Source organism: Podarcis melisellensis, assembly GCF_964234715.1.
Source record: "Podarcis melisellensis genome assembly, chromosome: 2".
NCBI classification, from domain to species: domain Eukaryota; kingdom Metazoa; phylum Chordata; class Lepidosauria; order Squamata; family Lacertidae; genus Podarcis; species Podarcis melisellensis.
The window spans coordinates 79,465,163-79,486,143 of NC_138529.1; the positions used below are offsets into that span (position 1 = coordinate 79,465,163).

At 40.4% G+C, this 20,981-nt stretch overlaps 1 protein-coding gene across 29 annotated transcripts in view; it reads left to right on the plus strand.

Annotated features, from left to right (window-relative positions):
- CACNA1D (calcium voltage-gated channel subunit alpha1 D) overlaps nt 1-20,981 on the plus strand; it is a 188,681-nt gene that overhangs the window by 93,715 nt on the left and 73,985 nt on the right. For all 29 annotated transcript variants that reach the window (XM_081898264.1, XM_081898279.1, XM_081898265.1 and 26 more), the window contains 8 exons: nt 5,862-5,949; nt 6,865-6,891; nt 11,645-11,805; nt 12,501-12,726; nt 12,907-13,114; nt 17,343-17,463; nt 19,144-19,258; nt 20,476-20,545. In XM_081898264.1, the coding sequence (XP_081754390.1) occupies nt 5,862-5,949; nt 6,865-6,891; nt 11,645-11,805; nt 12,501-12,726; nt 12,907-13,114; nt 17,343-17,463; nt 19,144-19,258; nt 20,476-20,545 (1,016 nt within the window). The remainder of the gene's footprint in view (nt 1-5,861; nt 5,950-6,864; nt 6,892-11,644; nt 11,806-12,500; nt 12,727-12,906; nt 13,115-17,342; nt 17,464-19,143; nt 19,259-20,475; nt 20,546-20,981) is intronic.

Sequence of the window (20,981 nt, forward strand, 5' to 3'; positions counted from 1 at the left end):
GCTTGGTGCTTCTAAAAGGGAAACAGCAATTTTAGCCACTTGCTTGGCTAATTTTAGAGTCAATGATATCTGTCTCAGGCAGTGATCCTACTATTATCAACCTCTGCAGAGATGTTCTTTGGCCCTGATCAAGCATCCAGTGTCTTTGTGTGTTACTGGTAATGGTGTCTTAAAGCAGCAATCTGTGCCATATCAAGCACATCCTGTAATGGAACAGTTAATCTGTTAGTAATATTGCCATGGAATATATTTCAGAGTAAGCTACTCAGAACATTCTGAATATTGCTACGGAAAATCTTTGAGTAACATAAAATTTAACAAGGAAATCATTAAAGTTGCTGGGCTGCATTATTATTATTTGTGCTCTGTTAAGAAACCTGCCTTTCTCAAAACACAATCTATAGTGCTCTGCCATATCTCTCCTTTTTATTCTCTTGGAAGATTCTGCCACTTAAAATGCCATTGTGTGATACTGTAGTTAGATTACAGAAAATTAATTACTCCCTATCTTATGTGAGAATGACATGCACTTTGTCAACTGATTTCTTAAATGAGTGTAATAAGAGTGATGCTGGTTGGCCTTAGTGATGTGAATTTTTTTTTGCACTTCTGCTGCAGCAACATAATTTGTTTTCATTGCTGTAGAATGCGATGATGTGGAAACGACCAGTTTTAATACAACTGACCCTTTTAACTTAGCTTTAAAAAGGTAAATGGACCCCTGACAGTTAAGTCCAGTCGCAAACGACTCTGGGGTTGCAGCGCTCATCTCACTTTACAGGTTGAGGGAGCCGGTGTTTGTCCACTTCCGCAGACAGTTTTTCTGGGTCATGTGGCCAGCATGACTAAGCCACTTCTGGCGAAGCCAGAGCAGTGCACGGAAACGCCATTTACTTTTTCTGCCAGAGCGGTACCTATTTATCTACTTGCACTGTGTGCTTTCGAACTGCTAGGTTGGCAGGAGCTGGGACCAAACAACGGGAGCTCAGCCTGTTGCGGGGTCTTGAACCGCTGACCTTCCGATCGGCAAGTCCAAGCGGCATGGTTGTTTAAACCACAATGCCACCCGCATCCCAACTTAGCTTTATGTTACTTCTAATACACCGTTTTGCAAGGTGCTTTATTGTCTCGCTAGTCTTCGGAGTAACTCTGCAAGTCCATTGTTAATTCCCAGTTTTCTTATTCTGGTTCTGAGATAGAGAGAGTTGGATATGATCAGGGCTGTGTCAGCCATGGGGAAACTGGTATCTGCATATGCAGACCAATCCTACACACACTTACTTGGAAGAAAGTCCCACTGTGTTCAGTGATGCTTCCCCCACCCCCACCCCAGGTTAATGTTCATAGAATTGTAGCCTTAATATTGCATATACAAATCCACCCTGCTCTCCTTTGAAATAGGCAACACAGATAGAGTAGAAATACATGTTTTAAAACATGTGCTAAAATAGCTGGCCTTCCCCCTTATTTTTGGTCCCCAGATATTATTGGACAACTGTCATCAGTCCTTGGCCATTTTGGCTAATGGTCAAGGAAGATGAGAGTTGTAGTCTTGCAGCATCTGGGGTATCCAAGACTGGGGAGAGCTGCTTGCCAGCCTGGATAGAAAAAACACAAATCTCAGGTATCAGTGCCTTTCACGAATTGTGTGCTAGCATCCATGTGCCATTTATGTTTGTGGGAGTTGACACATTCAACCCAAGCAGGCAAAACAATTAACTTGAGTTGAAAGACAAGCCTGATTTGCAGTTCTGTGAATCAGCTCTTAATCTTTATACTCTACTGTAAAGATACCCTTGTAAAACTATCAGGATGCTAATTACTAATCACTGAATAGAAAGCAGTTTATGATCTGTGCAACTGCCAGCAATGACTCACCTCTGTTCTCTCAGGATCTATTGTGAGCCCTCCCCAGCTTGGCCAAGAATTACTGTAAGGAGTAAATTAATTTAAGCAAGAATGTAGTTCTTACGATTACTTCAAAAACTAATCAAAATTCTGCACCAAAGAAAATTGGTTTTAGGAGCACAGGAAGCTGTTTTCCAGACTATTGGTACATCTAGCTCATCCAGACTTCCTTTTGTGCTGCCTTTCTAGACACAGGTCCACACTTTAAAGTCCTGTGTCTGCAAACTTTTTTCCTCTTGAAAGCTGAATTGCCATTTGTTCCGATTCAGCTTTAAAGGGCAGGTTTTCATGGGGTAAGCACTGGGACAAAAAAAAGAAAGAAAAAGAAAAAGAAGCACTCAGACACAGTGCTTTAAAGTGGGGACCTGTGCCTTGAAAGCACAGTAAATAAGCCCTGGCAGTGCCTCTCCAGGCTTTCAGATACTAGGCATCCCCATTTTTATCTGGTGAATTGAATTCAGGCCCTTTTGCACGCATGCTTGACAACTCAGCTACAGCCCTGTATCAATTACAGAAATTGCATTGGCATATGCGTGCTTTATTTTATATAATTCTGCTTCTGATAGCCATAGGAGAGCTGCCTGTGCAGCTACTCTCCTCCACAAACATACCTTTTGGCTTCTGAGATTTCGCCTGGGAGGCTTAAGAGGGAGGAGATGATCGGGTGCTCTTAATGAAATCCAGAAGCCTTGCCACTTCAGTCCTCTCAATTTTACACAGTCCTAGATTTAGGCTGCAGTTGCTGATAGCAAAGCCAATATAGTCCTCCTGTGTCATGTAGCATCTCAACTGGCATTGCACTGAATGTGGATCCTTTATTGTCTTTTGCACTGCTGCTGCTGCCACCTGCTGTTTTATTGACGGGGTTGCATGTGTTTAACATGAAGGGGTTACGTTGGCCGATTTATTAGACGACAAGAAGAAAAGCAGATTTAGATGTTGCCGTGGGTCAAACAAACATGGTAAAAATTGTGTTCTGTTTTGCAGTGGATGTGTTTCAATCTAGGCAATGAGTTTTGAGTGCTGTTGTTTATATTCTCAAACACCTGGGAGTAAATATATTCCCTAAATTGCATGTGGACACACATCTTGCATGGAAGTGATTTGCTGCTTGAATGCATGATTCAAAGAGATTGTTGCTGCAGTGCAACAACTGTAAGCTGAAATTTGATTATACTCGTTTAAATTTCCATTGAATAGCTCTCAATCAAGTTAAAGCGTACAATCTAGAAAGGCAAATGAGTCAGATATGAGTACATCACTTTAGTTTCAATGTGATGAAAACCATAAAGCGTTTAAAAGCTCTCAGGATATGATGGCGCATTGACCAAGAACAAGCTTTCTCTTAAAAACAAGGACATCTGGTAGTTCTGCTAATGGCGAAAATGTATGTTTGCGGTGTTGTGCAGTGCCAGCAGAATGAACTGTTATCTTTCCTCCAAATGCATGGATATATTGGAACTTCTTTCTTTGCTTTGTGGGACAGTCCAGAGGCTTGGTGACTTTTCGTGCAAATCAATTTAAGGACTTTTCTGGATAATGTTTCCTTCCTCGGAATTATCCTTCGCTAGGCCCGAACCAGCGTTGGTAGTGATTAAAATGTGGGTAGCTATGTTGCCATGGCGGCGTGGGGCATTGAAACATTCACATGTTATATTTTTTAAAACCCAGGGAGACACACACTTCAACATTAGACAGGGGGAGACAATCCCTAGAAATTAATTAGAGGCAGAGAGTAGTCTTTTAAGTGTTTGCCACCTTTCAAGTAGTTAAGTGGTAGAGTGGAGAAATTCTCACTCTCTGGTGAATTAAAAAATAAATAAAATATAAAATAAAATAAAATGTGTAATTGCTTAGAATTAGTAGTGTTGATGCAGGCGTTATTGAATGGTGCTTGGTGACACTGCCATGCCACACTGAGAAAGGACTGAGAAAGTGTGATAGATAACAGAATCGAAACATTGATGGAAGAAGTCTGAATCCTGTTCAACAAATGACTAACAGTTCAATCTTAGGCATGTTTACTCAAAAGTAAGTTCCCATATGATCTGTGGAGCTTACTCCCAGTTAAGTGTGCATCAGATTGCAGCCCAAGATGTATACTGATTGCTTGGAAAGCCATTAAATTAAACAGAGTAGATCATAATGAGAGTTGTTTGACAACAACTCAAAAGGGTTGTGGACCCTGCTAACCAGGATTAATGCAACCCTGCTAGCCACATATCTTGGCCTTCATTAGGTTATTTTGCTTGCTGCCAGATTGTGACTAAAAAGAAGGAAGGGTTCTCATTTACACCTGGCAGATCACAACACATGGTTGTGAATTAGGCATGGTGTTGTACTCAGGCTGGAGTGAGCCATAAACAGTGTATGTTCAACCTAGCAGTACTTCAGAACTTTAATGGGGGCAAATATTGTGCAAAACATTGACACCTGAGGAAATTGTTTAATTAGAACAAGTACCAAGATAATAAAAGCTGTCATTATTGTCCCTGACAAAACTTGTGAAGATAGTGAAAGCAGAAATGTTCCAGGACTGGAACTGAGTCCTGGTAATTTAAAAGCCAGTCTATTGTTTGTTTGTTTGTTCTGCTTTAGGTGACAGCCTGTCTTTGTGGACTGGCAAGAAATTGTCTCTCTATTCTGTGTGCTGAGGCAATAATTTCATCTCAGCTGCCATGTGAAGCATTATCAATTTTCTCTATATCCTTGCTCCTCTGGCCCTGTGCAGACATTCTTAAAGTACGCACAGTCAATGGGTTAGCCCCACCTCTAACCTCCATCTACAGATTGAACCAGTTCACTTGTGAATGCTATATTGCATGGGCTTAATAATCCTTACAACAACATCATACAATATATCAGTGCTATTACCCCCAAGCGGTGTGAGAGAGCTGTGCATGGCAGAGGCAAGATTAAGACCAGGAGCTTCCTGGTGCTTGTAGTTAATTCTTTGAGCTGCTACCATACCAACATAAGCATGGATGAACATGCTGGGTCTTAGAAAAATGTAAACTGTTGTGCTCTGCCTTTTGCACTAAGAAGAGCCCCGCTTTTGGGAAGCCCACAAGCAGGACATGAGCGCAACAGCCAGCCTCCCCACTTGCTACTACAATTGCAACTAAGAAGATCAGTGCCCAAGGCACAGAGGTGCTTTTCCATTTGTGCAGTTCTATAAACTCTTTGTTCTGAGCTTATAGAACAGGGCAGCCCAAGTTTTCATGCCCAGTGGGCAGAACCCAGAGGGGAGGGGGAAGTGAGCCCAAAATATGAGGGGTCCCCCCCTTGCCCTCACGTTGCCTTGCTTTGGGAAGGCAGCATGAGGCTCTGGCAGGATCCTACAGCTCCCCCACCTTCATCCCAAAGCTGGGAAAGCGCTAACTAGACTTTGGGAAGGGGAAGGGAGAGCTCTAGGACCCTGGCAGAGCTCTTATGCCTCCTTCCCAAAACCGACTGCTTCATCTCTTTTACCCTGCTTTGGGAAGGGGAAGGGAGGGCTTGGTGGGGCCGTAAGTGTTGCTGAGGGTCACCCAAAAAGACACTGCGAGCCCTCAGACCGTGCATTGCACCATCCTGTTTTAGAAGGTACACGAAAGCTCAATGGAACCTTTCAAGCTAAACTTTTTTATACTTAACTATTCCAACCCTACGCAATGGGCTAATCTGGCCACAAAAGCACCTTAGAAGTTGCGAGGGTTGTAACTTCGCTTGCTGTAAACCATTTATATCCAAACTGGATTTGGGGTCATCCTTTTCAGTGCAGGCTAAACAATGGGATTGCGCAGAGGAAAAAGAGTAAACTATCATAGGCCAGCTAACTAAAGTGAACATTTTCACACTTCGTTCTGCTCCCCCCCCCCGCTTTTAAATAAATACCTGAGAAATGCACAAAGCAAAGTGTAGCTGGCTTTGCTGAGCTAAAAATCTAATTATATCTTCTATCTTACCAACAGCAAGCATGCAAGCGAGTGAAACTGAGTCTGTGAATACGGAAAATGTTGGTGGAGAAGGGGAGGGCCCAGCATGCTGTGGAGCTTTGTGGTGAGTACAAATCAGCATGGTAGGAATGTCAATGGTTTTATTTCTAGCAATTCCTGAGCAAAGGAACAGTTTTCTTCATCTAGTGCTGTTAATTTATTAACTGAAAACTCTGAGGAAGATTGTCTTTGAACAAAAATGGAGTTCTCTGAGATGTGGATGATTAAAATGATGTACATTTCTTGAATCACTCATTGAAGCTTATTTAAGTTGGTAGTCCTTTACTGCTTATGTTATAAGTCGTAAATCTGTAGTGAGTGTTCAGCTGCTAGAAATTGCACAGGGTATGGATGCTATCATCATGTGTTGTTACCTAATAATTCAGACATTGTTTTCTGATAATCCCCGTTCGCTTGATAAGTACATTCAAACCATGATTTGTACCAGTGTGATGTAGTGGCTAGATTTAGACCTTGGAAACCTGAGTTCAAACTCCTGTTCAACCCTTTCAAGCTCACTGCATGGTATTGGGCAATCATTTTCTTCCAGCCTACATTGCAGGGGGTTTTTTTTGGGGGGGGGGGGAATCTGCTATAAGTGCCATGGAGGAATGGTGAGGTAAAAGCAGGTAACGATGCTTTTTTGATCGTGAAATTTTGATTATAATCTATTTCTGAACCACTTTGACATTGGTGTCTTAATAGTATCGTTACTGATATGCTTTGGTAAAAGATCAATTCAAAAAGACAATGCTTCCTATGTATGTAAAAGCTTTTATTGTGCTGATCCTTCAAAATCAGTAAAAAGGTGCCATTATTTTGCAATTTACACCCATAGAACATTTCTGTATCAAGCAGACATGCAAGATTGAAATAATTTTAAGTGCTCTTAATTTCCAACATAGCTTTCAAGGGAAAAGGAGTTGTGTAAATAATTGTTACGTATTTTCTTTAAAAATATGTTTTCCTTTTCTTTTAGTCAAATTATCTCAAAATCCAAGTTCAGGTCAGTATTCTTCTCTCTCTTTTCAATCACTTTCCCCTTAACTGTTTCCTGTTAATCTACACATATTATGGTTGAATATGACTGAATCTTTTTTTAAAAACGGGTTAGTGAATGCACAAAAAAATTATACAGCATCATATGCAGTCTAACATTTGGCCACAAAAACTTGAGCAGGTAATTAAACAAATAAACAATAATGGCTTAAAGAACACAAAGAGCTGCCTTATACCGAGTCCATTGGTCCATTAATCAAGCTCAGTATTGTCGGTATTATTATTATTATTATTATTATTATTGCTTTCCAGAAATTCAGGGCATGTTTTTCCCAGCCCTATGTGGAGATACTGGTGATTGAACCTGTGACCTTTGAATTTGAAGTGGGTACTCTACCACTTCCCATTTACATGATTGGTCCTATAGAAATGGGATAGTTTTTAAAATTCAGCATGTGGAGCACAAGAGAGCAGGTCCCTGTTCTGAGGAGCTTCCAATTTAAAGTTGACAAAAGGAAACAGCAGAGGAAGGGAATGCAAATGGGGGGGGGGGAGAGTAACAAGAAAAGAATATGCAGCTGTTTTAGTTTCCCGTGCTGAGGTTTGGATACATGATAAGTAATGAAACAATCTTAACCTTATCGTGCGGTACTCTGCTTTTGTGCAGCTTTTAATTGCTTTTTTTAGCCACCTCAGTTGCTTTATATGAGGAAGGCAGAGTCTATTACAGTGGTACCTCGGGTTACATACGCTTCAGCTTACAGACTCCGCTAACCTAGAAATATTACCTCGGGTTAAGAACTTTGCTTCAGGATGAGAACAGAAATCGGGCTCCAGTGGCGCGGCAGCAGCAGGAGGCCCCATTAGCTAAAGTGGTGCTTCAGGTTAAGAACAGTTTCAGGTTAAGAATGGACCTCTGGAACGAATTAAGTACTTAACCCGAGGTACCACTGTACCACTGTAAACTTCGGGTTGCGAAAGCGGTAAACCCGAAAGTGTTTCGCTGCATGCACAGAAGCGGTCTCTTCATTTGTGAAAACTTTGGGATACGGCCGGACCTCCGGAACGGATCGCATTCGCAACTGGAGGTGCCACTATATTGTTACTATTAATGATAATTATGCATCTGATGTGGCTTCTTTCTCTGCCTCAAATCTACTAGCCTTTAGATCAATGTGAACTCTTCCACCCCTCCACTTAAAATTCCACTGACTTTTTCAGTGTTCCTGAAATGTGTTTCATGAATGGGCAGAAGAGATTCTCCCCCAACCCAATACAAAATATTGTATTTTGAATGACTAAATCTTCTAGTCATGCTTCAGAGTTCACTCTGTTCTTTCAACTTGCATACAGTTGACTTGGCTGAAATAATTTTTTGTGTGGTAATTTTTGTACGCTGTTTCGATATATATGGTTAAAATCTATTTGGGCAGATAATTTTTATCACAGTAGGGAAAAATGTTGTTGTTATTAATTTTCTATACTACCCTTCATCTGAGGATCACAGGATGGTTTACAATATGAAAACAGAAAACTACATTCCATAGTAGCAAGCAAAAACAATACCCACTACCCACAACACAGTTTAAAAGGCCACAGATTGTTCAACTAGCTGAAGGCCTGGAAGAAGAGGAATGTTTTGCCTGGCGCCTACAGATGTGTAATGAAAGTGGCAGATCAGTCTCCCGGGGAGAACATTCTACAAGCCACGGCAGAAAAGGCCCATTCTGGTGTTGCCACCTTCCAGAGCTCTCTTGGAGGAGGCACATGAAGAAGGGCCTCAGCTGATGATCACAGGGCCCAAGTCAGTTCATATGAGGAGAGGCAGTACTTGAAGTATTTTATGCCATATTCCAAGGATGCTGCTTTGTAATGTGTCAGAATCACAACAAAAATATTTTTATTTCTTTTGAAATTCACCCATACAATATTAATGTCCTTTTTCTTTAGGCAGATATTTAGAAGCACAATTTAAAAAAAATCAGTCATATTCTCAATATGGTATCTTGCTTTGTTTCTTAACTTTGCCTTTGTTCACACTAAAACCTAAGAATACAAATAACAAGTAGCTTGTATTCTTCTCTAAAGTTTCTTACCTTTTAAGAAAGCTTTCCGCAAAAAATCTCAAGGTTGTTGTTTCCTTATCTGCTTCTCTTTCTCTAATTTAATCAATCAGCTATACAACTAAATCTCTTAATCTTGAACTTAAAACTCTTAAAAACTATCAATACCGCATACATTGGATTTTGGATTTCTCCTGGTAGGAGTCTTCGAAATGGTTTTTTCCCTTCCCTAGACTCAGCAGTGAAGAAAATGACAATAACTATGGTTATATATACAATGGTGGCTAGATGTATCTAAAGATCTATAGCTAAGGATTTCTAAAGCCATAAGAAGAATTCTATATTTTCTCGCTCACAGAAAATCTGCTGTCAGGGCTGAAATATGCCCCAGTCCATGTGTGCTTACTGCACCTTCACTTCATTCTTTAATATGGAGCCCTAGATGTTTTTGCTTATGGCCACACAACTTCATGCATTTAATAGACTTCAGTCTACCTAAACACCTGTTGTTACACCTGTTGGTTTTATTCACCTTCATAACTTAATAGGGTATCTTAACCTTGCATGAGTAGTCGTTCTTGTACACAGTGGTATTTTTTGGGGTGAATAAAAGCCAAAGTAAACTGCGAAGTGTTCCACAGTTGTAAATGGTACTTCCTGCAAAAAGGTGATTTTATGAAAGTAGACAGGTTTGCAAGGATGTGGGAGCTTAAGCATAAGGTAAAGGGACCCCTGACCATTAGGTCCAGTCATGGCCGACTCTGGGGTTGCGGCGCTCATCTCGCTTTATTGGCCGAGGGAGGCGGCGTATAGCTTCCGGGTCATGTGGCCAGCATGACTAAGCCGCTTCTGGTGAACCAGAGCAGCGCACGGAAATGCTTTTTCCCTCCTGCTGGAGCGGTACCTATTTATCTACTTGCACTTTGACGTGCTTTCAAACTGCTAGGTTGGCCGGAGCAGGGATCAAGCAACGGGTGCTCACCCCGTCGCGGGGATTCAAACCACCGACCTTCTGATTGGCAAGTCCTAGGCTCTGTGGTTTAACCCACAGCGCCACCCGCGTCCCTTTTGAGCTTAAGCATAAGGGATGCTTTTTTGCAATACAGTGGTATCTCGGGTTACAAACACCTCGGGTTACAAACACTTTGGGTTACAGACTCTGCTAACGTGGAAGCAGTACCTTGGGTTAAGAACTTTACCTCAGAATGGGAACAGAAATCATGTGACGGTGGCACGGCGGCAGCAGCAGGCCGCATTAGCTAAAGTGGTACCTCAGGTTAAGAACGGTTTCAGGTTAAGAACGGACCTCTGAAACGAATTAACTTCGTAACCATAGGTACCACTGTAGTCTTGAAGCTGCCACCATCTTCCTGCCACCATCCTAGAGGGATAGGGGTTGGTGTGAATTGCATGGAAACCTTGGTTCTTCTAACCCTGCTTCCTCACTGGCAAATTCTAATAGGCTCTGTGGTCCCAGCATATACCTTCTTCATCCTAGTTAGCTTTAGCACTTCCTCTGAAGACTGGTATAGTTGATTACCAAAGATCTGGTGTGGCCATAATATTGTGATATGAATAATGGGTTTGTGATCTTTCCTCACCATCAGATGTAAATACAACATACATTCACATTCAAGCCGTAGCTGTGACAGTTTATGTTCATTTGACTCCCAAAGATTAGCAGCACACCATAGTCCTTGAAGGTTTTTAATTTGCTCCTGAGTCTTGTTTTTATTTGCTCTTGAGTCAGATGTAGCATATTTCCAAAATATTTTAAATGTATTGGAAACCTCATGAAATGCCAGTTTTTATAAGACAGGGGACTAAGAGGTAGAATGTGGCAGCCACAGATAAAGATGAAAAAGCTTTGTCATTAATGGCAACAATATGAGAGCAGCAAATCCTGACTCCATTTCATCTTCACATTTCTTCCTTTTTTTAAATCAAGTATAAATAGTATCCTTGACTTTGCTCCTAATTTTAACCTGAAACTAATTTTAAACTAATCCTGATTTGCATAATCTTTATTCAGACATGATTTTTCCCCTGTCTGATCCAGAGATCTCTATGTGAAGCAGTGGAATGTATACCAATTGCTGCTTGTTAGACTCTTAAAACATATAATTGTTGATACCCCCTCTTGGGGAGGTGGGAAAGGGGCATGAGATTCATTTTCCTGTTCCTAAACTATATGATTAGTGCTGCCACAATCGATGGTAACAACCTTGCCTGTTCATTGCTGCAGAATCCACTGCCACAGCAGATGGGTGTAATGCTTGCTCATGTAGACTGCTGTTGAAGACTCTTCAGAAACTTCTGTTGACCAAGAACGTTTTGTCAGAACGTTTATTGGATCAGACAGAATGGATCTGGATCCAACTCTGATACTGTAACCTGTAGCGGCTGCTTATTTGTTTCTGAGATTAGTTCAAAGTGATGGTTCTCACTTTTAAAGCCTTAAACACCCTGGGACCAAAGTGTGTTAAGAATTGTCTACACCTGTCACATCTACTGGGTCCTTAAGATAAATCTACTGGGTGTCTGCTGTATCCCCCAACTAACTGAGTTATGGCTCATGGGCACGAGAGCAGGGTTCTTTCTGTGGTTTGGTTGCACCAAAGTCAACCATGATGTCTTTACCTAGAAAAAATTTCCTCAAGCCTAATTTTTGTGGTTTTATTCTGTTTTATATTTTAGTCGACGTTGGCGTCGATGGAACCGATTCAATAGAAGAAGATGCAGAGCTGCTGTCAAATCTGTTTCGTTTTATTGGTTAGTTATTGTTCTGGTCTTCCTGAACACATTAACTATTTCATCTGAGCATTACAACCAGCCTGATTGGTTGACACAAATACAAGGTAAAATGAAAATTTTATTCATTCAGTAACAAATAGAATACTGTTATAGACTTAATACAAAGCCATTTATTTATTTAGCATTTTGTAGACATTCTGGGTTGTTTAAGCTTTGCGAAAAAGAACAATGGGAAGGTATAAGCAAATTTTTAGCCCCATGTAGTTAGTTGCAGCTAGAGTTTATCCAGGTTAGATGGATTGCAATCCACAGATTAGATGGGTTGCAATCTAGGCTAATTTGAACTTGTAGTTTACTGTAGTCAAATGGATTGTGGACTATAACTGTGTGCTGTTATCAATCACCTCTGGTCTGTGTCATTGAGAGGTTTTTCTGGGTCTACTACAAAATTTGTACTAGGGTATTTGTACTCACACGATACAACAAACCAGACACTGTATATGGCATACATCAGAATCCCACTAAACTTTGAATCATTTCTGTACTAAAGGTAAAACTGGTGTGTTTTAAGAAGGAAATGAAAATTTGCTTTGAAATGCTATGAAGCAAACTCCTTTATTTCTGAGCTGTGGTTTAGTGGGGATAGGTTACATCATCATAGCTTGAGAAGAATGTGGAGTGAAGGATTCTGTTTGCTCAAAGTGGTCAAAATAGAAACTGTCATTGTTTTCTGCAGAACATATGAAACTGAATCAGAGGTGTAAAAACCAATATAATTTTCTGAATATTTCCCCTCTAGATATTGCTAACAAAGTTCTTCTGGCTTTATTCACCTGTGAAATGTTGGTAAAAATGTACAGTTTGGGCCTGCAGTCATACTTTGTATCCCTATTTAATCGTTTTGACTGCTTCGTGGTTTGTGGCGGCATTGTTGAAACCATCTTGGTGGAGTTGGAAATTATGTCACCCCTTGGAATTTCAGTGTTCCGCTGTGTCCGTCTCCTCCGTATTTTTAAAGTAACCAGGTAAGATCAAATTAAAGGCAATGAGCTTTTTTTAAAAAACAACAACCCAGCAACAACAACAACTTACTTACTGCTGAGTTCTACTGACACTTGTATGATCCGCAGCTCTTTTGTAATATTTCATCACGCACTGTTCTTTTACGGTTTTTTTTTGGTTAACACACGCATTTTAATTTGTAGGCACTGGACATCCCTGAGCAACTTGGTAGCATCCTTGTTAAACTCAATGAAGTCCATTGCTTCACTGTTGCTTCTGCTTTTCCTCTTCATCATAATCTTCTCATTGCTTGGAATGCAGCTGTTTGGAGGCAAATTTAATTTTGATGAAACTCAAACAAAACGGAGCACCTTCGATAATTTCCCACAAGCTCTTTTAACTGTATTCCAGGTAACTTTCTTTCACCCACTATAAAACATTTTATCTTTGAACAACAAAAACTGTCTAAATAATCCTGTCTCCTAAAAAATAAAAATAAAAATCACTACCACAACTACTATTAATTCTGTTTGTGTTAAATAGCATTCTGCTCATTAAAGTCAATATTCTGGTAATTTTGCATCATTTTGTACCATTTGTTCATATCATGTATTCTATCTATCTATTCAGCATAGCTTTTATGTTAACGTCATTAATATTAAGTTGTCTTTGTTCATCCAAAATATAAGAAATGTAAAGTCATTTAATGTAAAAAAAATCTTCCCTTATATTTAACTGTCTTTTAAAAAAACAACAAAATGTTTGCATATCACATGTTTGAAGCTGTATATTGGTAAATTATCTCAATCTTGTTCTACAGTCCAAAGGTGCAGCTGTTATAGATTTGCACATACAAGAAAGTATATTTATTTGATTTTTCTCCTCCCCCCTCAAAACCCCACAAAAATCCAGTGTTGGAGGAAAGGCTGATTTTGAAATTTGGGTAACTTTTAAAAGAAACACTGGGAGAAGAGACAGACAGACAAGACAGACAGAGAGACAGAAATATGCAGGAAGAGTTACCTGCTTTTCAAGTTGCTTGCTTTAATTTCTATACTGCTTAATATATTTAAAATATATCTAAGTGGTGTACAAAAAACTGAAGCAACAACAGGCAATTTAAACAAAATATTACAGAAATATACAGTTATATATAAAATTTTACATTAATGCAAAGTTACTAATAGATATAAATCAATGTTAAAACAATGAAGAAGGAAACAAAGAACCACTAATTCACACCTGCTCTCAAATGTAAGTTAAGGGCTAACTAGATTGTAGCCATTAATGTTAGTGGCAAATTATTGTAATTAAAACAAAACAAAAGCCCTAAAACCAGACAACCCTTAGTTTCCTCTTTTTTATCTACGTGTGGTGCCCAAATAATGTCCCTGCACAACTGGGATATCTTCCAGACTTGGCACAACCAGTATATTTCTTGGTGTTCATTTGCTGTTGCTACAAATCATGCAGCCCAGTCCTAGGCAAGTTTACTTACAGTGCAAGACCATGCATGTTTACTCAGAAGAAAATTCCATTTGGTATACAGTGGTACCTTGGGTTAGAGATGCTTCAGGTTACAGACGCTTCAGGTTACAAACTCCTCTAACCCAGAAATACTACCTCGGGTTAAGAACTTTGCTTCAGGATGAGAACAGAAATTGTGCGGTGGTGGCAGCGGGAGGCCCCATTAGCTAAAGTGGTACCTCAGGTTAAGAACAGTTTCAGGTTAAGCACAGACCTGTGAAATGAATTAAGTTCTTAACTAGGATTGCAGCCCTAGTTGAAGATGTTACAGAGAGCAATGTTTGCTAGGGTTAGTGTCAGCATTAGTAACTTTTGGAGCATAGATGCATAAATGAGGACGCTGATGCTTCTGTGGCTGCTTCCAACTCTTTAATCTGGAAAGTAAAAACAGACAGTGCATCCATTCAGACATTATAAATGACATGCATTTTATACAACAGAGATTAGTTTTCATGTGTGTGTGTGGGGGGGGAAGCAATAGTGAAGTGGCCTTGAGGTGAGGCTGTACATATATTATCTGTTTGTAGTCATTCTTGTGTTCATGCTGAAGCACATTTACAAAATACTAGATCCCACTTGATTCTGGAGTTAAGTATTCTGTTAACTCGGGATCTGTCTTGCGCATTTTTCCTAGTGCTTTTCTGTTCTTCAAATTTTAAGGTGCACGTTGGGCCCTTGCCTGGACAGATTTGTGAGCTTGCTAACAGTAGTTCCCTACCCTCCCAATTAATTTCGTAAGTTTGGCAGCATGGAAGGTGGTGGTACCTGGTCAGTGAAGAGGTGGAGTGACTGCTCCTTCTGTTACAAAGAGGAAAACTTCTGACCTCCTTGTGACTGCTTTAAGGAGGGAAGTGGCAGTGCAGAAACCTGATGCTTGTTCATGGAATACTATACCATAGCTTAGCATCATGTCTGGATGCAGTGTTACTATAGCGTTCAGTAAAAAGTTTGGTGTCTGCTTGGCTGTGCACTGTGCGTCTACATTATTTATTTAAAGGAGTTTCAAAGCTGGTTACAGATAGGTAGCCGTGTTGGTCTGCCATAGTCAAAACAAAAAAATTCCTTCCAGTAGCACCTTAAAGACCAACTAAGTAGTTTAGTTGGTCTTTAAGGTGCTACTGGAAGGAATTTTTTTGTTTTCAAAGCTGGTGTAATGGTAATTGCTTTCGGGAATTATAGTTTTCTATAGGGGCTGGTATCCAGTGTCTCCTTCCTCTCCTGCCTCCAGAGCAGGAGGATACCTCAGCCCCCCCAGAAGCAGATGTGGGCATGCAGAGTGCTGTATGCGGGAGAAGAGGAAGGAGAAGTCCTGTTGTGAGTGGAAGTCATTTCCGCTAGCAGATGGGCACAACTGGATATCACCCAGTGTTATTCAAGAACAAACCTACAATGTCTGTATAAAACTATAGTTCCTAGGGCTCTTTGGGCCAAGCTATGACAAACAAACCATATTTGAAACCATATTCAGACTGTTTTCCATTCATATTATGAATGTACCCAGATGAAATATGTGCAAGCTAGCTGATTAGGTGCTGAATTATCTCAATAAAACATCAAAGGGGGAAAATCTGGATAGATTTTGATTAGAGTTTTGTACTCTGCATTGCTTCAGAAACAGCAAAAAGTTACTATTTTAAAAAATTCTCAGTTAATTGATCACATGCTCATTTGCAGAATCTTGGTGGTTTAATAAAGATTATCACATTGCATTCCCTTGATCATTTTCAGTTGTATCAAGCGCTGTTGTTCTGCTTCTGCAATAGAAACCCCCCTTTTTCACAACTCCTTTATCCTGCGGCTCCCTGTGCACCCTTGAAATCTGGTTCAGAGGTTGCTTAGTTAGGTGTCTGCAGGTGCTTTTGGTTGTGCCAAGAAAACAATGAGCTTGGATGCATGAATGACTAATGATTTCAGTCTCTGGATTGTTACATCCACAGCCAGTCTTGGGGCTAGCTCAGCCAATACATTTCTTGTCCGTTTAAGTCATCCTAAACATTGCTAATAGGTGCAAAGTGAATCAAGGGATCTCTTTGCTGACTGCAACTTTGAATATTACAGAGTTTCTTTTTCTAGCAGTTACCTAGTTCAGAGCTGGTTGTCTGTTTGTTTCCCCAGGCTAGGAAGATTGGAGCTTGGAAGAGAGCTTTTACTTGCATAGGAGCTGGAGGCTCCACCCTGGTCTCACCCAGGCTTTGGTATCCAAGCAGGTGTTTTCATGCACTTCTCCCTAATAGCCTAATGTGCAGCTTGCTGGGTATTTTGGTGATGGCCTTGAAGTTGCTGCCTTACTTACTATTCCCTCTGCTCCTGTGGCCTTGAAACAGCTGGCATGGCAGCCTCCTGGCCCAGGGTACAGGGTAGGGATGTCCAAAGTAACTGTCTAGTCAGAGTCGTTCCCAGTGTGGAGATCTGCTGAAGGGTCTTGCTCTCCTTAGTTCTCATCTGAGGAGGTGAGAGATAAGGTCTGGACAGAGTAGAGCCCTAACACTGGTGTATCTCTAGTGAACCAGGTAGTCTCCTGTTAAAGTTTCATCTCAACCACATATTCACTTTGTGGACTTAAGAGAATCTACCACTCGCTCTGCATCAGGCCATACATATCCTGTTTGCAATATGGGGGTGATCATTCTAGATTATTTTATATAGCTGTTGCAAGAATTGTTAAGGTAGTGTATGTGAAGAGTTTTAAGCACTTGAAATTCTCTAAAAAATCATGAGTATTAATGCTAGGTCCATGTGCTACATTTGTATATGTGATTGCGTACTCAAGGATAGGTGGGATAATTTGTGCAGATAACGAATGTCATGTCAGAAATCTCCCTAAATTTTCACGTAGGCAACAATTTCAGCAGTCCTTTTAGAAAAGTAATTCTCAAAAACCCTAAATGCAATGTATTGGCAAAGGCTTTGGTAGATCTAAAGCTCCGTCACCAAAACAGTATGTCCTTATTTTATAGTAGTATAAAGCAATGCATAAGAGAAGTGGTTAGAATGTTGTTAGTCATATAAGTACAGCTAATGGAGTATTTTTTCTATGCTGTGAACTGAAGCAGAAACATAATTGATTTTTAATGTTCCGTGTTCACTCATTAATAAAGAATCAATTTCTTAGATTCTAACAGGTGAAGACTGGAATGCTGTAATGTATGATGGTATTATGGCCTATGGAGGCCCATCATCATCAGGAATGGTAGTCTGCATATACTTCATTATCCTCTTCATCTGTGGTAACTGTATCCTTTCATTTTTAGACATTAATCTTAATTCTGAAATATAAAGAACATGAATATAAAATACTTAAATCAGAGATTTCCACATTCTGATTCCCCACTCTCAAAATTCTCAGTTAAATATGTGTAAACACTTTGGTCTCCTAACCAGTCATTGCTGATAACGTTGATTCTGTTCTTGGTTAAAATAGCTGTGATAAGGAATTGCTGGATCTCTAACAAAATGTTGCAGCATGGAATTCTTCTGTCCAGGTTGCCGGCCAGCCAGATGCCCTCTTCCAAGATGCTCCATTCTGTTTTCCTTCTCTACCTATTCTGGTTTTCCATCACACATAATTTGACCTGGACTCTGTGCAACTCCCAGTCAACAATAGCAATGAGCTACTTTCCATACTTGGTGGAATTATCTGTAACTCTGTCTGTAAGCCATATTGAGTCCCTGTGAGGAAGAAAGGCTGAGTATAAAATTATTATTAGAATTAGAATTGGGAGAAATACTTGGATTGTGTCGAGGATATAATTAGTTATGAAATTCCTTTATGTTAGGTGTGGTGATTAAACAAACAAACAAACAAACAAACAAACAAACAAACAAACAGTGATTATGGGTAATCTCCAATTATGCCTGCATGCAAGGAGAACAGACTTTTGCTGGTGTTATGGGACTTGCCCTTCCTTTCCTTCTCCCACCCATTTTTGCCAAATCTTAGAAGTTGGAAAGCTCCTTGAAGCAGACTTGAGAGGCCACGGGGGGGGGCTGCAGGGAAGGCAGAGGAAGAGGAAATCCACTTGCGCAACATTGGCTATCACCCAAAGTATGTGAAGAGGTGGCCCCTGATATTGAAGTGGGTTGAGGAGTCATTCCTCTCTGGGAGCTGTCACAGCGCTTGTATGTCAGCATGGAAGTGGCACCTGATTAGGGCTAAAATCAGCAACTACTTTTGAGTAAATTTTTAAATGTTGCTTGAGTTGTTTAGGTCTAGATTTCCCTTCCATGTTAGTTACATTTCAGTTGGGTTTGTGCAAGAGAACTTGTGCTCACTGTCATTGTCTTGCCCAGGAGAATTTGCCAGGGAATGTAATAGCCATCTCAAGCATTTCACGGAAACCAAAGCATATTCATACGCTTGCCTGAAAATGTACTGAGGGAAGGATTGGGGTTGTGCATGCTATTTCCATCTAACATTGTTCCTGCCAGGTATAGCCTCAAGTGTTTACGTGTTTAATGGAAGGGTTGAAGGGAGATTCTTCTCCTGTTTAAAATGAATGAACTTAAAATCCTTCCCTTGATTAGGAGCCCTGATTCATTGTGCAGGGTCCCCAAACACAGGGAGGATTCTAAACATGCAGCTAAAGCATGAATTCCTACCACCACCCCAGACCTCCTTGCTCAACACATGAAAGTTGGGAATGGAGTTCACAGGAGCAGGAATGCTGGGGATGGGGCTTGTGTGTGCATCCTCCCCATGGATGGTTTCAAGTGAATGTGTGAATTTGCTATTTGCCTCTACAGACTTGTAAACCAATGTAAGTGAGGCATGAGGTTTGTTTGTTTTTTAAACACCCTATACTGGTTTGCTTATGCCCTTCACTGAATTTAGGAATATGGATTTCATGTTTCCCAGTTAGCAAAGGAACTAGGTTGCCATACCTATGTAGTATCCTTAAAATGGTTTGAATTAGATATCTTGCTGAATGTCTTCTTGGCCATTGCGGTGGATAACCTGGCAGATGCTGAAAGTCTGAACACTGCTCAGAAAGAAGAAGCAGAGGAAAAGGAAAGGAAAAAGACTGCCAGGTACAGGAGAAATGGCACAGGACATGTGAAAGCATCTTTCTTGATTTTCCCCTATGGTTCTTTTGTAAAGATCCTTAAAGAATCAGGGATACTGTAAGCACTTTGGAAAGCTGGTGTGAACTGAGGAGGTCCTGTCCCTATTAAAACAGCACACTTATCATTACAAATAAGCATTAGACATGTATGTTCAGTTCTGAAAATGGTCAGCTGGCAACGTTAAACTCTTGTTTAATGACTCCACCATAGTCATTTAACTTGTGAAAATCTACTGCATATAAAATCACCATTACAATTTATCTTGAGTTGTGCAAGAAGCTATGGGTTGTATCCTACAAAATCATTGTGCTTGAGGAATGACTTCCACAAGTTCAGTGGAACTTTTCCTCCCTCCAATGCAGAGGGCACACAGCAGAAGGAGAGTGAGGGAAAGTTCCTTTGGGCTAGAGAAGTCATTCTCCATGCACAATGACTTAGTTGGATTCAACACAACGTTGTTATTTTAAAGACTGAGTATTCAACGGATTTTATTGTAGTCATCAGGTCAGCTTGTAGATTCGGTTCCAAGATGGAGATTGCAGGCTTAATATGTCCTTCCCAGGGGTTACCAACATTACCAGACTGCAGTAACTGATAGGGACTTATGCAGCCTGAAGTCAACATCTTGGAAGTGAATGTATATGCTGACCTCTTGGATACACCAACAGCCTAATTTTTATGCTACTTTTTAATTTTAACCCCCCCCCCCCGAACATGCTTTGTGTAATATCTTGCCTGCTGACGAATTGCTGGGAACTCTAAAACTTCCTAAGCTTTTGTAACATTTTGGCTGCTCCCAATAAAGGTATTGCCCGGCTGTAGATTTTGGAATTTTAACTTAATGATATTGTTCCTACCTGGAGGATGGGGAAAAATGCACTCCCTCATGTATGAAGACATCCACATTGTACCTGCTTCAGTAAGCCATAATTGAAAGCCTAATTACTGCCATGTGTCCAGACAGTAAAATATGCACATAAGCTATCTCAGTAGCAAATAAAACATTTTCAGTAGCAGCACTTGCTGGGACAGAGGAGGGGTGCAGTCAGGCAGTGGTGAGGTTGGGAAAGCTTTGGTTTGGCTGCAGCTATGCAGATGCCTAGCTTGGCAATTGACTTTTTTCATAGCTGCTACACATGAGCTCCTTTATTTTCCCAACCCCCTTCTTTTCTTCCTTGTAGAAAAGAGAGTTTGGATACTAAAAAGGGGGACAAGCCAGAAGGTGAACAAAAGAAGGGCAAGGATGCTAAGGTACCTTATTTCTTTTCACTTCTGTGTGCTATATATTCTTTAAATGTACGGACACCTGCTAATACTCCAAACTGACTGGTCTCCATCCGTGCTTGTGGGTTGCCAATTTCTTAGAATGCACTGAGTCCTCTCATATGCTGGGTGCCTATGGTTTTTTTGTATCAAGCCTCAAGGCCACAAGCAAGAGGATTTTCTGCCCAGGCGCTTGCATTGACTGTCCCCAAATCTCCTCTACTCTGTGTGTATGTTCAGAGACACAAATTAGATAATATTTGCAACTTGTCTATTTATGACCTGCTAGATTTTATTGGACAGTATCATTGAAATAATAGATGGAGTAGAAGGTTTATTTTCTAACATATTTGATTTTTAATTGCATATTTATACTTGGTTTACTGAAAAAGTAACAATTTGAGTTAATGGAAATGATTGGAAT